The 21,064-nt window shown below is 35.7% G+C and overlaps 3 protein-coding genes across 3 annotated transcripts; 1 reads left to right on the top strand and 2 right to left on the bottom strand.

Annotated features, from left to right (window-relative positions):
* Nucleotides 1–631: 631 nt before the first annotated feature.
* Nucleotides 632–3,574, bottom strand: LOC114239680 (uncharacterized). The gene is made up of 2 exons (XM_028169967.2): nucleotides 3,100–3,574; nucleotides 632–2,752 (listed from the first exon to the last, which is right to left on the bottom strand). Exons 1-2 carry the CDS (start codon nucleotides 3,221–3,223, stop codon nucleotides 1,719–1,721), a joined length of 1,158 nt encoding a protein of 385 aa, XP_028025768.2. The 5' UTR covers nucleotides 3,224–3,574; the 3' UTR covers nucleotides 632–1,718.
* LOC114239681 (uncharacterized) lies at nucleotides 3,423–11,176 on the top strand. Its single transcript, XM_028169968.2, has 8 exons — nucleotides 3,423–3,446; nucleotides 3,533–3,691; nucleotides 4,853–4,949; nucleotides 5,234–5,363; nucleotides 7,710–7,794; nucleotides 7,988–8,159; nucleotides 8,273–8,461; nucleotides 9,526–11,176. The coding sequence occupies exons 1-8, from the start codon at nucleotides 3,423–3,425 to the stop codon at nucleotides 11,109–11,111; spliced, it is 2,442 nt and encodes an 813-aa protein (XP_028025769.2). The 3' UTR covers nucleotides 11,112–11,176.
* A 68-nt stretch (nucleotides 11,177–11,244) lies between these two features.
* On the bottom strand, nucleotides 11,245–19,614 carry LOC114239677 (uncharacterized). The gene is made up of 8 exons (XM_028169964.2): nucleotides 19,406–19,614; nucleotides 18,301–18,456; nucleotides 17,509–17,605; nucleotides 16,349–16,481; nucleotides 13,744–13,837; nucleotides 12,781–12,949; nucleotides 12,060–12,602; nucleotides 11,245–11,901 (listed from the first exon to the last, which is right to left on the bottom strand). The coding sequence occupies exons 1-8, from the start codon at nucleotides 19,529–19,531 to the stop codon at nucleotides 11,519–11,521; spliced, it is 1,701 nt and encodes a 566-aa protein (XP_028025765.2). The 5' UTR covers nucleotides 19,532–19,614; the 3' UTR covers nucleotides 11,245–11,518.
* Nucleotides 19,615–21,064: the final 1,450 nt, after the last annotated feature.

The following is a 21,064-nucleotide window of genomic DNA, read 5'->3' as shown; positions in this document are numbered from 1 at the left end:
GATCCATGGACAAAACCCTTTTCCTTTTTTAATTTTCATTTTTTATGTGTAGATTTAGGATTGGGAGTATTGTTCGGAGTGAAACCCGTATTTAGGTCCTCTACTAACCAGCGGACTGCGGCGATAACCGGTTTACTGGGTCTCCTTATTAATCTGTCAACAGATCACGTTCCATGCGATGGAATCGCACACACGCCTGCTCCGCATGTCCAGGCATTACCGATATTCACCTCCAATCAGAAAAAGGAAAGGAACAGAAGTGTCTCTTCGTTACTGATTATATTAATCATCCTATTTATACTGATGCTACTCAAGCTGTTCACACTGATTATCTATTTAGGTAATACTTATGTATACTATAAATATAATATATTATTACGTCCGTACGTTAAGAATTTTAAATTAGAAAAAGTATAGGTGTCAGTTTTTATTTTGTCTGAGAAAGTAAACGCACTCCGTGTCTAGTTCACCTTCCCAACATGGCTCGAGTAAAGGGCAGAAATACAATTAATTCCAAATCATTTTCTATATTTTGTATTTTGAATTGATACGATGAGCTCCGAACGAATTTTGTATTAAGCACATTATGTTGATGTTAACAAGTTTTGGGTCCAATAATAGGGCTGGTAATCGAATAACTGTCAAGGAAGTCCGCTCGGCTCCTCTTCAATGAAATAAGCGAATACGCAGCAAAATTTTCTTCAATTTCCATTAAATTGTTTTTTGAAAACTTATATCTGAACGAGGAGTTCAGTTACAACTTTTAATATAAATTTAATTATTTTTGTGTTTTATAAGGTTTCATTGGTGCTATCGAGTAACATCGGCTGGTGATGAATATGAAATAAGACTAAAAATCCGATGTTTTCATTGGTTGTGTGGTATCTCAGGGTAACGATTTGATATGAAACTATGAATGAGTAATTTGCTAGGGTGTAAATTTGTTCCTATCTTGAAGGCTGAGACAGCTGTTATGATACAAAATTTTCGACTCTATCCGTATTCGAATGCCGTAGGCACATATCAGTTTTTGTAATGAAATACGAACTTAACAAATATTCACGATTGACTTCCGCGGTGAAGGAATAACATAGTGTAATAAAAAACAATCTCGAATAAGGAATAATTTGGGGAATTACTAGTAATAGGGTAATCTTGTGAGACCGGGTAGATATACTACCTTCCTGCCTATGTTTGCCGAGAAGCAGTAACGCATTTCGATTTGAAGCAACCGTTGTACTGTAAAAACTGAGTCTTACAACTGATGTCTCAAGATGGATGACGGCATTAACGTGTTTGATATCTATGGGCTCCAATAACCACTTAACATCAGGTGGTCCGTGAGGTCATTCAACTATCACATTGTGATTTCTATCGGCTCCAGTAACCACTTTACACTAGGCAAGAAGATAAGACCAGGTCGGTCACCCACTTTTTTTATTGTTTTTATTACCTTTGTAAGCAGATGAGCATACGGCCCACCTGATGTTGGGTGGTTACCGTCGCTCGTGGACGTCAGCAATGCCAGGGGCGGAGCCAGACCAGTGCCTACCGTAAATCTACACAATAAACCTATAAAAGTATTAGTCAATTCGACTCCGACATGCCCCGCCATTCGTTCTCAGTGGAGTGCGGAAGTCCGACTATTTCCTCCTGACCGAAAAAAAAAGATCCATCTTACACGTGTAACTTCAATGAATGAATTACCAAATTAAAATTTAATTCACAATTACCATAACCGGACTGTTAAAAAAAAAGTGCAAACATGCAAACAAAGAACTCAATAACGAAATTTTAACACCTCTCCGCGTTGATGACGTGCAAAAACATTTTTTTATGAAACTGTCACTATAAATTCTGTTCAGTTCCTCGGCTGTGTGTTCGACGAATTTATCGGATGTCACATCTGGTAATATAGAAGGGTCCTTATTCTTGTCGTCTTCATAAAAATGAAGCTTAGTCTTACTGTGCGTATGTTTGTCTTTCTTCATATCGATACCCAAATAATCATCAATCTCTTTATCATAATACAGATCGTCACTATAAACCAAAGTTGTCGTTTTTCGATGCTTCTTTTTTTTTCGATGATTCAAATTATTCATAATATACGGCTGATAGTACGTGTATTTATAAATGTCATCTGTAACAGCAGTCACGTAATATGATTGAAAAGGCACATAAAAAGCTGGATACGGTGTATACGGTAAACTCGATGGCACGCTAGCAACCTCGTACTTATCTGTATGTGTACATATTTTTGTAGAATCCGTTTGATGGTTAAAAGACGTGGGACTCTTCATCATGCAACTACATGCTCCATGCGATTTTTTAACTGATAGTCCGTGGGGCTGCGCTAATGACTCGTGTACAAGACTTCTCAGTCCCAATACTTTATTTTCTGAGTTTTCAACTAAACTATTCCCTACATGTCTAATTTCTCCTTGAGAATCGTTGTTTTGTTGGCTGTCATTTTCGCTTCTACCTGAATTAGCAAGAAACTCAATCACAGGCCATTTTTGTTTCAATTCTAATGTAGGTGTCGGAATACTAGCTTTGTTCCATGTCAGGATTGAAGGGCTATACGTCATGTCTTTCTCGTGAGACTGTTGTTTCATTGAAAGCATCTCATCTGATAGCATTTTGTCGAAAACGTTAGATTTCAAATTAGGCTTTCTATGGTTTGTATAGTTCGAGGTTAATTTTTGATGAGAATTGTGCTTGAAAAAAAAATCTGGAATCATCTCCGACATATCTGAGAAGGAAAGAAATTTGTTTAATAAGCAAAATGTGTGATACGTTATAACATTCTTTTCTAAGATTAAGAAATGACATATTTATTTTAGAAAAGAAAATATCAACAAAATTATAGCCATCAATTACAAATAGGTATAAATAGTTAAATATTTAACACAAATAACACACAGTACTCTCACAACACAGCATAATCAATCATCTTCAAAGTATAGCGAACTGCACAATTATGTCATCACCATCTATCAACGCGGTAATTTATATTAATCTCCATGTTTATTAGCATAACTCTATATGAAATTTCTCAAAGAAGATACTGTATTTTATTTCAATAGATACGTGTGATACCTTCAGAAATTACAACTCTTCGAGATTCATTCCCGTTGCTAAAATTTTTGGTCCCTTGTATTGAAAAATTGTGTATCTCGATTAGGAATATTGCAAACACTAAAATGTGAAACACAAAAATCATAACAAACTCACATAATAATAAATTTAAATGAAGGTTTTTGTGTACCTACAATAAAACAAATCTAGAAAGCCATGGTGGTTTTTTGCTATATATTTTTTTATGTCAATATTTAATAATTTATTATGATAGGACTAAAATTAAGCGTATTATTAATTTACATGATTGCTTTGTGCAGAAGTTTAACTGATTACTGTAAAATATGCCGCAATCATACGCTTTGTTTGTACTCTGTGTGTTTCTTGCTTTTCAATTTATCTTACATTTTAAACATGGGATAAAATATTGTGATGAAATATTGATATTTTATAGTCAACAGGACCAGGCGACAAATGCGATGCGTACGATAAAACTTTATTATTAACAAGCGCAGAAATTTTCCAAATTGTTAGCAGAATAAATGAAAGGAGGAATTTCGTTGCTATGGGACTAGCAAATTTTTTGCCTCAAGCTGCTGACATGAAGGAAATTGTAAGAATTCCTTATTTTCGTACAGTTCTTATTATTAATTCAAAGAATTTGATTTTACACGCAGTAGACGTTCTTTAATAAAGAAGATTTGTTTGATATGGTGAAAGGTGGGGGAGGAAAGTCCTCGAATGGAGGCCACGGATGGGTACAAGGAGCGTGGGGCGTCCTCCAACCAGGTGGACTGACGACTTAGTGCGCAGGGCGGGAAGTCGTTGGATGCGGAAGGCGGAGGACCGCATTATGTGGAAGGCATTGGGGAAGGCCTATGTCAGCAGTAGGCAGATAAAGGCTGATGATGATGATGATGATATTTGATATGACAATTTAATAAATTTTTATTGACCCATAATTCGTTACGCAAGTGTGGCGCTCAACCCATAGGATCCAATCCCATTTCCACAGGAGGTCTTCGTAGGTGAGGAATGTAAATTTTCATGACAATGCCACCCCTATCCGAAAAATTTTGGAAATATGTAGCAACATAGCGCTATTTGGAAGTGTCGGTGCACGATATTCTGCTAATAGTAGCCGCCAAGTCCCGAGCCGAGTCATGCAAGAGCCAACGATCAACGCCCTAGATACGTCCTTACGGATACTTCAGATCCACTTAGTACTGTTTCATGCTACTGTTAGCAGCGACCAAAGCACAGGACATTGTACTCGTCCAACTCTAGAACAGTTCGACGTGAAACTTATCCCAACGCATCCCGATTCGGTGGTAGAAGCACTCATAAAGCAGCCGCTATTGACTGCCTGTTAAGCTTTTTCTAGGGGCGTTCGTCGTTAGGACCTCCTCCAAGCTGAGCTCTTTAGATCTCCCATTCGTCCTAGACAAGACAAGATTCCTAAGCCAGCCTTTTTCAAAATTCTCCTGTCCAAAAAAACATATTTGTTTTTTATGCTTATGCTAATTAGACGCGAAACAGTCGCAGACACCTGACCCTGTTCTGCCAAACACCGTGATCTAATCAGCAAAGGAACAAAATTAAGGATAAAGATTGTCTAGCACAAGTACCGAAATTAAGAAGAGAGAAAATGTCAAAATTCCCAATTAGACTATTTAATTTTGGAACTACACTTCTAAATTCTTGAACCATATTAATGCGATTAGTAAACCGAACTTGGTAAATAACATTGCGTAAATTCATGTGATTATTTCAGATTTGGTCACAAGAATTAGCTAATTTTGCTCAACGTTGGGTTGATCAATGCGACCAAAATATTCAACCAGATAAAGAAGATATCTGTCGTGATTTAGGCTAGTATTATTAATGTTTAAGCCCTTTCTGTTTTTTTTTTTTTAATTAATTAATTTTTTTATTACTCTGGCGTATTTCTCTTCGAATATGTTATAGTCATATCACCACTTATATTAAGTATTTTAGGTGAGATATTTTTAAAGACGACTTTTTGCGCTTCTTATTTATCTAACTTGAAATCGATTATTGCGTTGCAATATAATTGAATCTAACAAAATAATTGATGACATTATAATATATATACGCTTAAGACAACAAGCGATTGCGACAATTATGTTCACAGTTACTGCGAAAGTAGGACAAAATATCGCCACAATTTTGGGAACTACAACAGGCCTTAATGTAAAAAGTTTCGTGGATATGTGGTTTATGCCGATACTGACGTATAAGGGAAACGTCGCCTATTACAATGAGTGAGTAACTTTGCATTAAACTAGAATCGCTTATGACTTTTAACCGATTTATCATTGCATTTAATTTTATTAACTAGCCTTTTCGGCAATGCACCTGCATTATTTTATGTCTACAGACACATTATATACGGTAAAAAGAAATCCGGTTAGTAATTTAAAGTGAAATTTTATGCATAGTCGTCGTCGTGGCCTAAAGGATAAGACGCCCGGTGCATTCGTATGTAGCGATGCACCGGTGTTCGAATCCCGCAGGCGGGTACCAATTTTTCTAATGAAATACGTACTCAACAAATTTTCACGATTGACTTCCATGGTGAAGGAATAACATCGTGTAATAAAAATCAAACCCGCAAAATTATAATTTGCGTAATCACTGGTGGTAGGACCTCTTGTGAGTCCGCACGGGTAGGTACCACCGCCCTGCCTATTTCTGCCGTGAAGCAGTAATGCGTTTCGGTTTGAAGGGTGGGGCAGCCGTCGTAACTATACTTGAGACCTTAGAACTTATATCTCGAGGTGTGTGGTGCATTTACGTTGTAGATGTCTATGGGCTCCAGTAACCACTTAACACCATGTGGGCTGTGAGCTCGTCCATCCATCTAAGCAATAAAAAAAAAAGTTGTGTTTTAAAACGGATGTGCGCGCTCTTCAAACCGAAACAGATGACTAGCTCGCGGCTTAAAAAAAGCTGAAAAAAGCTGAGAGGGTATCTACCTCTGCCGACTTACAATACACCCTACCACCAGTAAGTTGTAGTCGTCGTAGCCTAAGGGATAAGACATCCGGTGCACTAGTGTTGAGCGATGCACCTGTGTTCGAATCTCAGGCGGGTACCAATTTTTCTAATCAATTACGTACTCAACAAATGTTCACGATTTACTTCCACGGTGAAGCAATAACATCGTGTAATAAAAGTGAAACCCACAAAATTATAATTTGCGTAATTACTGGTAGTAGGACCTCTTGTGAGTCCGCGCGGGTAGGTACCACCCTGCCTATTTCTGCCGTGAAGCAGTAATGCGTTTCGGTTTGAAGGGTGGGGCAGCCGTTGTAACTATACTGAGATCTTAGAACTTATATCTCAAGGTGGGTGGCGCATTTATGTTGTAGATGTCCATGGGCTCCAGTAACCACTTAACACCAGGTGGGCTGTGAGCTCGTCCACCCATCTAAGCAATAAAAAAATAAAAAAATTCAATGTATGACTCAATAATTTATATTCTTAGCTTTTTAGTCTAAGATGTGCTTTTATTATATTATTTTATTATTACTCGTGGTAGAACATGCATGCGTTCACATTTAAAATGTTGAGCAAACGATATGCCCTCTTGTTTCAAGTTTTGAAATGGGTCTACCACGATGTAAAAATCATTTTCTATACTAATATTATAAAGAGGAAAGATTTGTTTGTTTGTTTGTTTCGAATAGGCTCCGAAACTACTGGACCGATTTGAAAAATTCTTTTTCCATTAGAAGCCGACATTGTCCCTGATGAACATAGGCTCTTTTTTTTATTTATTTTTTGTTTCATGTGTGTTTTAATGTTTCCGAAGCGAAGCGAGGGCGGGTCGCTAGTTAAACAATAAATAAAACGTATAAACTTCTTGTGTCCTTAGTTACTTAAACTAAAATTACACATTTGACTGAGATGCACGTATAGGAGGAACATGGAAAAACCCTGCGTATTTTTTTAATAAAGGTTGTTCACATCGTGTTTCCTACAAAGCGTTGACTGACAGTTTTTTTCATATGTCACGTTAATGTCAGAGCTAATTAGGGTCCGGATCAGTAAATAGCTGAAAAGTAAAGTAAGTAGGTTAATTCCATTTTAATGCTATCCATGATGACGACTTTTTCCATTGCTTCACCGCATTTTTGGGATAGCATCATTTTTTACGACGACCGCACCATCATCTGCCTAGTGCGTCGTGTGCAGGGCCCTCCCGGAAGAAGCTGTCTATGCGGTATCCATAGAGTTGATCCTTGGCTCTCTGCTGTAGAACATAGACTATGTTTAACTTTTGAGGAATGTCCTCATCTTTGTCATTTGTTTTGCCATTATTAGGGATGGTTTAGGGAATTAAAATATTGAACCAGGACGTGATGTACAGTAATACAGGCACTGTTGTTCCTGCACTGTAGGATCCTCGGAAAGTGTCGCCCGTCGATGCCCAAATGGTGGTTGGAGACGTTCGAATTCAAATAAACATTTTTTTATAATCGGCTACATCATGCTATGCAATATAATTTGTATTTAAATTCTCCTAAATGTTCACTAATACGGCGAAAACTTCGATATTTTTTTATGTCTTATAATTTGAGTTATTCGTTCCGTTTCCTCTACAGATCAGAGAATCACAGCATGAGCTATTTCACACAATTGATCTGGGGCGAAAGTGACTCCGTAGGCTGCGGCAGAGCCAGATTTTATGTAATAATTGTTTTTTAAATATAAATATTAACCTATACATTAAGTACATGTATTTTCTACATGGATGCCAAATCGGATGCATGGTTCAGTAGTTTTAACGGAACATCCGTAAAAACCACTGTAGATTTATATATTAGTATAGTATGTCTATACCTACGTCACTGAAAACACTAATTGACATTTCCGATTTCAGCTTCAATCAAAGCAGAAAATGGCTGTAAGACTTGTTTGTAATTTTGCACCCAAAGGAAATTTTCGTGGAAAACCAATTTACACAATAGGTTACCCTGCAACTCAATGCAGGGGTAATTCAGCACCCAACACAAAATATATTGGACTTTGCACTAAGCAGTTTCTTATACCAGGTACGTTTAATTATCTTTAATCTTAAGAAAGAAATACGAAATTAATGTTTCGATCTAAAAGTTTTCAAATACGGTAATAATAAGGGTTACTCATAATTAATCATGGATTTCAGCAAGAAAATTTACGTCTCGGCCTTTCCCGCCGAGCAGTTTACTCAGGATACTTAATTTATCAAATAATTCAACGAAGGATGAAATGGATTCCAATCGAAATAATTTGAAACAATCGCTTTTTGAAGAAAACGATACAAAAGATCATAGATATCAGAAATCCAGACATATTTATTTTGATAGAACAAGCGGTACGTAGAAATCATTTTAATAGTCATCAATGAATTAAAAAAAATTTTTTTTATTTTTTATTGCTTAGATGGATGGACAAGCTCACAGCCCACCTGGTGTTAAGTGGTTACTGGAGCCCATAGACATCTACAACGTAAATGCGCCACCCACCCCGAGATATAAGTTCCAAGGTCTTAGTATAGTTACAACGGCTACCCCACCCTTCGAACCGAAACGCATTACGGCTTCACGGCGGAAATAGGCGGGGTGGTGGTACCTACCCGTGCGGACTCCCAAGAGGTCCTACCACCAGTAATTTTGCAGGTTTGATTTTTATTACGCGATGTTATTCCATCACCGTGGAAGTCAATCGTGAACATTTGTTATGTACGTATTTCATTAGAAAAATTGGTACCTGCCTGCGGGATTCGAACACCGTTGCATCGCTAGATACGAATGCACCAGACGTCTTATCCTTTAGGCCACGACGACTTCCAAAATTAACTAAAAATTGTGACCATTTTTCGACTATACCATTCCTGACTAGGCTTGTAAAAGATCACTATCTAGACCAGTGATTCTCAACCTTTTTTTTTGTTGCGGCACATATTTAACGATTTCAAAATTTGGCGGCACACAAAAAAAAAGATAAAAATTATTTACTTACTACAACACACTGCATAAATAGTTTATCAAAAAATTTTAATATACGAAATAAACTAAAATATACTATAATTTTTTTTTGTGGATTTCAATATATATTCATGTTTAAAATATTTTTCTTTTAAAATGATATAATTTAATAATATTAACATTATTATATATTCGCAAAATTTGGCGGCACACAAAAGTGCCGCGGAACAGTGGTTGAGAATCACTGATCTAGACGGTCGTTGAAAACGAGCGATGCAAATATTGTAAATATCTTCATTTAAATTCATTTTGACTAGCAAAACTTTTTGCTTCCAGCTATCGTGCTGCATTTTCTAATTTTAGAGATACCTTGCAGGCGTCAAACATAAATAGTAGACGTTATATTTTTTTTTATCTATATCTGTTATGTAATCAAATATAATAATTATAGATAACCATCGAATACCATCTCATTATGGATTTCAAAAACACTCAGCTGTAACAAACATTCACAAAAGTCGAGAGCACCTAAACAAAGAAACTTTACGTATGCTCAAAGTATATTATAATCAAAGATATGATGCCCTTCAGGATAAAAAGGAAAAAAATCTAGATCTCAGAAAAAGATATGACAGTAAGAGAACCTACAAGAATTCAGCTTCTGAGAACAAAATAGACCAATGCACTCGTAAAATCACACCAACTACAACAATAACAACAACTCCAAACAAAATTTCGAAAAAGTATAGAGCAAACGCTTGCACGCGAAAGAGTAATATAAATTGCAAATCAACCACTCCCTTTCAAACAACTTCACATGGACGATGCTCTACTTTGAACGACACCTCGATATTTACGGAACTATGTCCTTGCAATAAGAAAACAACAACTTGTATAACAATTCCTACGATCTGCAACTGTTACACAAACTGCAAATGCTTAGAGAATAAGTCGCCTAAATGGGAATCGATAAAAGATTCTAGAAATTTTGTAATGGATAAGAAAGAAAACCCTAATATCAATTACCAGGAAATGTTTCCTAATATAGAAGTAAAAAATGGCGCTCCAATAATACCAATAAATCACTATCCAATATTATATCCTTGGATTGTAAATACCATGAAGCCTACAACTAATATTTGGACAGCAGCCAAAACTACACCATCAAACTCATACCTTTATTCGAATGAAAAATACACTGGCGAAACACTAGAAACACGAAAAAAAAGACAACATGGATTGAATAGTCAAATTACATTAAAACCATTTTGGCAAATGGATGAACTTCATTACAAAATGCCAACAGAGCTTAGATCTCTTCGTTATACAACAATACCTAGTAGGAGAAGCAAATTAACAACGCGGACATCAAAAATGCAAACCGAAAGTATAACAATAAGACCAAAACAACCTAAAATAAAGAATCAGAAAGACCATGTGTCTGAAAGATATTTATCATTCGAAGAACTTATGCATTTGAGAAAGCTTAGTCCTGGAGATAACAAACAAGATTGGCGTCGGAAAGAAAGTCAAGGAAATATATTGAGAGAAGATACTACGACTCTCAGTACCGATCCGACCACAGCGGAAACTTCAGAAATAACAACCAATACACCTTTTATAAGAAATAAATACTGCACACGCAAACTTACTTGTACATGGACAGCTTTTACTGGGAACGAAACTAGCAACATTGGTGGCATTATCGATCACGGCTCAAGGACTCCACCAGGATACGTTGACGGTTGTACGCGGACGTCGACTTGCACACGAGAGTTCATGGACCGTAATAAAATGGATTCTGTATCTCATGAAGATGCAGGGGCAACAACCATTGAAGATCAAGATTACTGTGAAAAACGCTCTCTGAATGTCAGAAGGAGAAATTTAGAAGTTGTTACAATAGCCGATTATTATAGCAATGCATATCGAGAAACGTATACTCACTCACCTTTAGACAGTAATAAATCATATCGTATACTATCTACAGAAAAAATAATTGAAAGTCTAAGTCCTGGTGAGGATTGTAGCTGTTAAAAAGGATAATCAAGATAAAAAACCATCGAAAATTTAGATTTTTTTTCAAGTTAGGTTTTTTTCAATACTCATCATGACTGTAAATATATTATAAAAAAAATACTTTTGTGGAGAGTTTTTTTTCAGTGCCGTATTAGAACAAATCGATACAGTCAGAAAGTTTGACGTTTTCGGTGTAAATTGTTAAGAACAATTAGGTCGTTCGTTTGTCATTAATTCCTTTAAAAATTTGAGCTATCAAGCAAGTCACTGTCCATTTTTATTTTTTTGTAACAGTTTTGTAGCTTAGAATTTGGTTAATGAGATATTTATTGGAAAATTTGTCTCAATGTATTTTTATATAGATAATCACATTTACAAACTGGAAACGTAAAAAAGATAGGTTAGATTTTGTACAAGTTTCTAAATCAATTTGTTACGCCAATAAACTTTTTTAAGACTTTATGTTCAGTTGGAGTTTCATTTGCCATGATGACACCAAAAGCATTTGCATCTTCAGTGACTTCATCGGAATCTAAGATTTCTCCTAAAAAGTCCTTGACAGTTGTGGACTTCCTTATTTCTTCTATTTCCTGCACAATATCTGATACAGCTAAGTTAGTTGTATCGTAATAGAGTTCAGTGCTGTTCTCAATTTCATCGCCACTGTCAACATCTTCCGGATAAAAGAAATGTCCTGTAAACTCTGTATTTGGTTTAATTTCTGATAGCTCTGCTTGTATTTTTATCGGATTAATACCGTTTACACTATACGTGCTTTCTGTAACTTCTTCGGTTACGTGAGAGTTACCTTAAAAATCATTAATTTATTAAGCGACTAAATAGCAAACACATCAAAATTGAAATCAAAACACCTGAAAATAAACTACATAATTGTTCAACCAATAAAATCCCTCAAAGTGAAATAGGTTAATAATAAGTATTTACATCTACATAAAGGATACACACTCGAACCTCTGAAAATAACAGCTTTAACCAAATCTGTTAGAAGAGTAGAATTAACTAAATCTTGTTCAGTTGATTTAGAAGTTGTTGTGAGCATTTTCTTGCTATAGATCTTACTCACAAATGCTACCACACTCGGATCAGTATAGCCATCATTATAAGGCGACCTTGTTGTTAGTATTTCTTTGAACATGGGGTCTTCACTTAATTTTTTTTTCAACAACTCTATAAAGTCATCCACGGCCAACGACTCTTTGCAAGTATTAGAATTTGTAGTTATTTCACTAACTGCTTGTCTTGTGAAATTGCGTAAATGAGAGAAGTAATTAAACGGTATATTAAATTCATCTTCTATATCCGGTAAGTATGTTACAGGTTTTTGAGATTTTATTTTGTTGTCTTCGCTTGTATTCAGATTGAAATTCATTGTATATTCAGGTTTATTATGATCTTTATCTCTACTTAAAGCTGTACTTGGACCACTTACAATTCTTTTTGTAGAACTTGTGGCATTATTAAAGTGCAAAGCTTGATTTCGATTTAAACCTAAAATTTTAAAAATATTTCATCACGAATTTAGCTGAGCAACTGTGTTCTATGATTAAAGGTTATTTTAATTGTAAGATTACGCAATTTCTCTTGACTTAAAATATTTCCTAATTTCTTCCAGTTGCTTCAAGTCAAAATTTACATTGTGTCAACATATAAGTTCCGATTAACTAACCACATAGTGATCTGTAGTCAGGATCGCAAAACTGTCCCTTTGGGCAGCGGGAGCATGGCATTCCGCTTAGATACACAGGCTTATCCTTTGAATTTCCACCGGGAGCGAAATTGCACACCAACCTATAAACGGTCCTGTTTTTTTGTCCGCCGGAGTCTTCGTAGCGTTCCTGGTAAGAATAATTACTTTTGTTGTATGTTATTTAATTTAATTATCACAATTAACGTACTTTAGATTCAACTTTCGAACGTCGCCTTTTTTAGGTAACTTACGTGGAATGTGTTGATTTTAATAATGGATTCTTAAATGGAGAAACGATGGTGTGTGGTACGCGTTGCTCATGAACACCAGTAATACCAAAAGCACAGATAAGAGGCTGTGTACCACTGAAAAATCTTCTCAAAACCTTCTAATTAGGTATTCGTTAATTATCGCAGTACCACTGGTAAAACATCCACAGCCATAAACAAACATTACTTGGTATTAAAATAGAAAAAAAATAATCTCGAGCGGTTCAATTAATCTCAATAGGTTTAATTAAAACACTCCGTAAATATAAATATATTAGCGTGGAAAATTGTGGCTCTCGGATGCTATGAATGGTTCGTTTGGAAATTAGAGATAATATAATAAAAAGATAAAATATTTAAATCTTAATTAGAATTGGCTGTATCGTAGAATTTCATTTTGTGATTTCTAAATAAGTCAACCATATTTCGAAGTCGTCTCAAATGGAATGAGCTGCCAAATCTCAAAATACTGTTAGCTCTTCCTATTGATGCATAATGTGGGCATTATTCAAATTGCTATCAAAAACATATTATTCGTCAGTAAACACACAAATACCAACATGAAATGTTATTGAAATTACAATACCCAGTAATAAATCGACATTTAAATAATTTTGTGCGTCATACAGAAGCTTAAGAAAATTCTTAAGAGTCTCGATTAGAAATGACTCACTTTGAAAGTTACAGCACCGCATCCAACCTGTCTGGAGTCCGCCCAAACTAACTGTGTGAAGTAATTGTAATGCGAATGGCCGGTCTCAGATGAACTGAAATTTATTGTTAGGCAAATTTATATGCAGACAATTTATCGGGGTTCCGAAATAAATTATCGTTTCCCTTAACAAGATCGGGTGGTTTGATCGAACCGGCATTGGAATGTTTAAGCAACATCAATTTTAATGGAGACTTATAAAAAAAATTGTACTCCGACCCAAATAAATACCCTTTTATGTTGGTTTCGTGTTAAATTAATAATAATAGCCGCTCCACATAGTTATCGATGATTACAGATTTCATAAAATTATTTTCTAATGTTGTTACTATTTACATTTCTAATGTTGTTGTTACAAATGTTTAGTGGGCTTCGTTTTTCCGTGTGTGTGTGTGTGTGTGAGTACGAGCACAACTACAGTTAATTTTAAGTCGAAAAAAAAAACAGGCAGCGACAATATATTTTTATTGTTGTTTTTATTAACAATTAAAATGTTATGAAGATCAGCGATAAACACGTCCCTTGATTTATTCCGATCGTTAATTCAGAACGAAATTAATCACTTTTCTCTAATTATAAAAGTGCACAGATCCCGGACGCGGCGTCAATTTTTTTTATATAAATAAGGATGCGGATAATCGCCGAAGACCACAATGTCTCAGCTAAAATGCGTAATCAATAGTATTTAATGGCGGTAGAGCATATTGTTGTTAATTTAATGTGTTAGGGTCGTTTTCAATTTTGCGGCCAAAAAATTTACGATTTCATTAATTTAAACTTTCTCTAATTTTTTATATTAAGGCGTATTCAGAATAAAAAATGCTTCATCACAATCAAGTCAATCAGTTATTTATTGATAATATTATATAATATCCATTTATATTATTTTACACATTTAATTTTGATAACGCCAATACGGATGAAAATTTATATAGGAACTTTTAAAAGCTTAGAAATCGTACTTCTTTTTTTAATAATATTCTAATATCCAATTAGTTTTCCTTTATTATTGCATTATATTATACTGATTAAATTTGCCGAATTTCAAAACGCATTACTATAAAAATAGCAAACAAGTTAGAATTTGAATTTCGAACCAGTGATACGAATGAGATATGGGGTAGTTTTTAATGTATAACTCCTAATTTAACAGTGGACTTTTGGCGGGAACGCCAGGAGTGAAGTTGTGTGATTTGTTTTATTTTGTCTATTAAGTGTTTCTTCGGGTTTAAATGTGTAATAATGGTGGTTTATTAACTGTTTAATATCTGTGAAAGTGCACAAATGTGGGAAAATTAAACAAAGCCGCTGGACGTAACTTCTCGGGATCCTCCAAAAAGTCCACTGAAAAAATCTTAGTAAATGACCACCATTTCACTGAGATTATATTTCATCTCATATCATCTCATTTAATTTCATCCCAGTTGATTAATGTCTCAAATTAATCATCTTCATTTCATTTCACTCCATAATATCATTTTTCATAAAAATTTGAATATACATTAAAATAAGACATGACTTAAAGGTCTCAGTTACCAGGTCATAAAATCCCTTAAAAAAAAAACTAATTTAACAGTGTTTACGAATATATAATTATAGGTCCACGTGCCTGATATCATGACAACAAATTTACTGTATTTATAATTACGCTAACATTAAGGTTATGAGAATTGAATCAAATAACTCGCTTTTGGCCCCAAATTTGAAAACGACCTGTTAATTCTATAATCGTATCTGCCGTCCTGCCTCTTCTCGCTACAAAGCACTCAGCTACTTCGGCTTAGGAGAAGTTCTAATACGATCTCAACATCATGCCTTCTTAAGACTTGTAGCTCATGTATCAAGGAGGGCGGTAACATTCACTGATTTACTTCCACGGTGAAGGAATAATAACATCGTGTAATAAAAATCAAACTCGCAAAAATTATAATTTGCGAAATGGTAGAACCTCTTGTGAGTCCGCACGGGTAGGTACACCACCCCGCCTATTTCTGCCGTGAAGCAGTAATGCGTTTCGGTTTGAAGGGTGGGGTAGCCGTTGAACTATACTGAGACCTTAGAACTTATATCTCAAGGTGGGTGGCGCATTTACATGGTAGATGTCTATGGGCCCCGGTAACCACTTAACATCAGGTGGGCCGTGAACTCGTCAACCCAACTAAGCAATCTATATATATAAAAATGAATTGCTGTTCGTTAGTCTCGCTAAAACTCGAGAACGGCTGGACCGATTTGGCTAATTTTGGTCTTGAATTATTTGTCGAAGTCCAGAGAAGGTTTAAAAGGTAGATAAATATGAAAATGCTCGGAATTAAATAAAAATAACAATTTTGTTTTTCCTTCCGTCCGTCGGGTTCCTTTTGTTTCTTTAAGTTTATTTTATACAAAAGCTTAGGTCTTTTATTTATCGATGGAGGCACTACCTAGTCAGTCAGCTAGTAAATATATAAAAAAGGTGCCAAGTGACCTTGGTAACAAGTTGAGGAAAGGCGAATGGTATGCTCGTCTCTCGGTCCGGATCAAACAATAAAGCAATTCGGTTTTTAAGTCAGATTTAATAACTTACGGCGTAAATTTTCCTAAAATCGAGACATTGACATGCAATAATTCCATGTACCAAACGTCGACCAGGGACAGCGGAGTCAATCCTGGGGCGTCTCCGTGTATGGTTGCGATATTTTGTCCCACAGAAACGGACCCTGAACACAATAGCTGATTACACAAGTGGAAGATAAACGAATTATCGGCCCTCTTGTGCGCGCCCTAAGAGGAACTACTCGGCTTGTGTAAAAATGAATTACCAAATTATTACTTACTAGCGGACCGCTCCAGCTCCGCTCGGGTCTTTAACAAAAATTTCAATGACAATTGTAACTACATATACTGAGACCTTAGAACTGATATCACTAGGTGGGTGGCGCATTTACGTTGTAGATGTCTATGGGCTCCAGTAACCACTTAACACCAGGTGGGCTGTGAGCTCGTCCACCGATCTAATAAATAAATAAAAAAAAATAAAAACATTCGACGTTGTTTTATTTTTTTAAATAAAAGAACACTTATTGCGGCATAACTATAATAATTAGACATAGCCTGTCGCAACACTTTTTGTAAATAGTAATGTGTTCTACAAAGTCATAGTACATTATTTTATTCTATTATCAATAGTTTTCGCAGGGCACGCGATGTAAAGAATATTCTAGGTAATTTTTTTACTCTTCGGGCTACATTATTGGAGTTTTGGTAAGGATCCCTAAATTTTTTCAAAAAAGATTATAGCCTATGTCACTCGGGAATAGTGTAGCTTCCAAACAGTGAAATAATTTTTCAAATCGGTTCAGTAGTTTCGGAGCCTATTCAATACAAACAAACAAACAAATCTTTCCTCTTTATAATATTATTATTAGTAGAGATTAAAGTGATGTGTGATGAAAAATAAAGCATGTAAAAATATAACCACAGCGTTACAATAAAACCTGGTAAAATATAACGTAGTCCCTTTGGTATTACTGTTCAACTTTTATTGACTTAACCATTTATCAAAGCGGCGTGTTTGTTTGATGCTGTGAATAACTTTATTCATGAATAACTGGAAAGTGAAATATTTTATTCGCAGAGCCTATGAATCCTGCGAAGCGAAACGATTAATACGGGTTTTCTAATTAAAAACACTGTCGTGTCGTGGCACGAAAATTACATCTACCAAATACTATAGTTAATACGAACCTAAATCGCGACAAACATCTTTGATATCGGGCGCTCTATGTTTCACACACTGGTTCGCCCATCGTTGAGCCGATTTTTGCAATTCATCGTTCCATTCCTGCATATTAATTAACGTTTAAATCGTAACGTCAATAGTAAATAATTGAGTGCCTCGGATTTGTTTATTTGAATTCGAAGCCATCTTTGAACCTAGCGTATAGGTTCAGTTTTATTTCCAAAGTTACTCTATGTTGATATAGTGGATGGGGAATGCCCGCGGCTCTATATAAATTAGCAAGGTCCACACTCAAACATAATGATGACCTTTGACATTTTCCAATAAAATCAATCAATGAAAAGTAACCAGCTCGGTCTCCCGTAACGGTAATTTTGATATCGTTACAGTTAAAACGATATTAAAATAGTTACTTAGTTAAGTATTTTGTTTATTCTCTAAAATCGTGTTTTACGTAAGCTACACAAGAAATTACATATCTATTGAAATAACTTCATATATGAAATCTAACAAGGGCAAACCTAAGTAATACATAAATCACACGAGTTCTTTTTTTTCCTGGAAGTAGCAAGTCTTTAGATGTTTTCAAAGACATAATAGAACATATAAAAAAGTGGTTAACCATTTCTTTCCTTTGATGAAACTTGTTCGTTTTCTAGTCGTAATTGTTAAACGTAGGCAAATACATTAATATCTCAACCTCTGTCCAAAGTAAATTTATCACGTTTTCCCACTGGAAAAAGCAATACTGTGCCACCACACATTCAGCTAGGTACATTTATACCAAAACGTGTTACCAATTTTAGCATATTGGAGGCAGGTGGCAGGGATCTTATTTCCCCGGCGGCTACTTTGTTACGCCGACTATTTATTTTGTCCAAAATAGCTTTTACGTCTTCGGCATTTTTAATTGTTTTTTCTAATTGTATACAATGGTCTGCCGGAGCTTCGGACTGCATTAAAAGAAAAACAATTATTAAAGACCGTTAAAAATGTAATTGATTATAATTATTTACTGAACATTAAACTATTTTGTTTATTAACAAATAAGTACATAAAGAATATTATTATTTATTATTTACTTATTATACAAGGGGGAAGTCACGGCTCACCAAAGTTAGATATAATTGATTTGATATTGAAGTGGAGCCTATTGATTCTAGACCTAAATACCACCATCCACCTAAAGATCGAAGTCTCAAATGTATTAATTGCCTAACGAAACCCATGAACGCAACCGCAGTCATGCTTCGCGGCAGAAATAAACAGGAAGGTGAGTGATATACGTTTCCGGTTTTCTTGAAATTTTGGATAAAAAAATATTAAAATTTCTCTTAATAAAGCTCGTCACTAGAAGAATACCGGCTTAATCGCAGTACATGCACTGGACATCTTAACCTTTAAGACTAAGACGGTTTTACACTTCGTTTTTTGAATTTACAGCTCTATGATGATTTTTTTACTTATGTAAATTAGTAAGTTGCATAATACCATGGACCGCCTGAATCTGATAATTCTCAGAACGCACTACCGCCCAGCTTGACATTCGAAATCAAAACAACCGACAGCATCGCTTGGAAATATGACATTTGCGTGCTTAAATTATAAAAAAATGGTATCTACCGGAGGATCAAGGTAACATCGCGTGACTTCAAACACACCAGAATACATTACAATACGAAAGCCAAACTAAAAAACGAACTGTAAGCTTTTGCCGACACACTTTATGCATTGTCATAAAAATGTTTGTATTAAATTTGAACTCGAACAAAAACTATTTCCTCGTGGTGAATTATTTAGTTAAACATAAAACATTTTGTTTCGATTTTAGATATCTAGGTAATTGAGAAACAAAAAAAAGTGAATTCAATTAAATGATAATGTAAACAAATCGTAACCTGCCTGGAATTTGCATAACGTATGTTGTTTACTGTTATTACAAATATCAGCACCACAATAACTCTTGCATTCATATTTTGCAATAAATATTGCTGAAAGAAATGTTAATAATAAAGTATTCAACGTCATCGTTAGAAAATAAAACGAAACGTAGGTATTAGACGGTCTGATCACAAATCCAGTCGGTCACGATTCGCGTCGCGAACTGACTGTATGTAGGTACTCCTTCGCAAATTTGGCACTTTACAAAGAAAGTGTGATGTATTGAAAACGTGCGGCTTGCACTAAAGCTCTGAAAAAAAACGAGAAAATGGAGCGTTGCGGCTTTCCCGTTCGGGTTTACAAAATAAACTTTATTTTCTTTACTAACTGGCCCGGCAGACTTCGTAGTGCCTCAATCGATAAATAAAAGACCAACCGAAGGAATCCGTCCGACGCGACGGGGGGGGACATCAAAGGAAAAACAAATTTGTTATTTTTATTTAATTCCGAGCATTTTCATATTTATCTACCTTTTAAACCTTCTCTGGACTTCCACAAATAATTCAACACTAAAATTAGCCAAATCGGTCCAGCCGTTCTCGAGTTATAGCGAGACTAACGAACAGCAATTCATTTTTATATAGGTATATAGATAGATAGATTACGAAAATCCTATTTCTGCGAAACTGTTTACAGCAGTATTAGTACTGGTATAGGATATTTTGAGGTTTTGGGCTAGAAAGAGACTTTTTTTCTTACCTAAGCTGGTAGCCTAGGGATTATGCCAGCGTATCCGGGCGAGTAGGTGTGCCCATGGAGCTCTAACCTGAGGACGTTGCTAACACTAGTCCTAGCAAGAACAATGCATCGCTGAATCTATCACCGGATCGGAAACGCGACCCACTGAGAAAATCCGGCGAGAAACTCAATGGGCTGTGTCTGAGGGTTAATTTGATCGCCAAGCCTTTCGTCGCAAGTGACGGGTTCGACGAGAACGGTGACTTGTCATTACGGAATCTAAAAGGACCGATAGTTGTGGGAGGATCCGAAATGAGAAGAGACAGTGTGAACATCAACGACGGGTATGTAACTCACTTTCGGGTAACTCAGTAGAGGTTCTATCCGGGTGAACATTAATATGAACATGAACAATACGAAAGTTTTGTTTTCTATGCGTGGTCTGGGGCGGCTGACTCCGAAAGATAGCGCCAGCCGCGCCATCTAGCGCTCGTTTTTATTTTGACTTCATGAATCCGAAGCTAAAATTAAAAAACCTACCTTTATAACGAAACTTGTTTAGTTGTAAGATTATTAGACTTTAGTATTTTCATTCATGACGACTCGGTGGTGCAGTAGTTAGCGGCCCTGACTATTGCGCCGAGGGTCGTGGGTTCGACTCCCGCATCGGGCAAGGATTCATGTGATGAACAGGTTAGTTTACTCATCGTCTGGATGATTATTATCTACATTAGAGATGTTTTGGAGCTCCGTATCTGTAACCGAAACTATCGGATATCCGAAATAAAAAAAATCTACATATCGTAACCGAATCCGATAATATAAAATAAAATATATAATTTCAGATAGGGCGGAATGTTAAGGAGCTATTTTAAGTACCTACCAAAATCACGGTTTTTAACCGACTTCAAAATAGGCGGTTATCAATTCGACCACCGTTTT

Source organism: Bombyx mandarina, chromosome 09 (genome assembly GCF_030267445.1).
Source record: "Bombyx mandarina strain Sakado chromosome 09, ASM3026744v2".
Taxonomy (NCBI): domain Eukaryota; kingdom Metazoa; phylum Arthropoda; class Insecta; order Lepidoptera; family Bombycidae; genus Bombyx; species Bombyx mandarina.
This window is presented reverse-complemented; position numbering and strand designations above follow the sequence as displayed.

Excerpts from the sequence above, each read along its gene's own strand:
- LOC114239680 (XM_028169967.2), bottom strand. The coding sequence starts at position 3,223 with ATGATTTTTGTGTTTCACATTTTAGTGTTTGCAATATTCCTAATCGAG. Across the intron at positions 2,753-3,099 it reads AAGAGTTGTAATTTCTGAAG|ATATGTCGGAGATGATTCCA; the intron begins GTATCACACGTA and ends TTTCCTTCTCAG.
- LOC114239681 (XM_028169968.2), top strand. The coding sequence starts at position 3,423 with ATGCCGCAATCATACGCTTTGTTT. Across the intron at positions 3,447-3,532 it reads CGCAATCATACGCTTTGTTT|TCAACAGGACCAGGCGACAA; the intron begins GTACTCTGTGTG and ends GATATTTTATAG. Across the intron at positions 3,692-4,852 it reads CTGCTGACATGAAGGAAATT|ATTTGGTCACAAGAATTAGC; the intron begins GTAAGAATTCCT and ends TGATTATTTCAG.
- LOC114239677 (XM_028169964.2), bottom strand. The coding sequence starts at position 19,531 with ATGACGTTGAATACTTTATTATTAACATTTCTTTCAGCAATATTTATT. Across the intron at positions 17,606-18,300 it reads CCTCCAATATGCTAAAATTG|GAATGGAACGATGAATTGCA; the intron begins GTAACACGTTTT and ends ATTAATATGCAG. Across the intron at positions 11,902-12,059 it reads TGTTATTTTCAGAGGTTCGA|GTAACTCTCACGTAACCGAA; the intron begins GTGTGTATCCTT and ends ATGATTTTTAAG.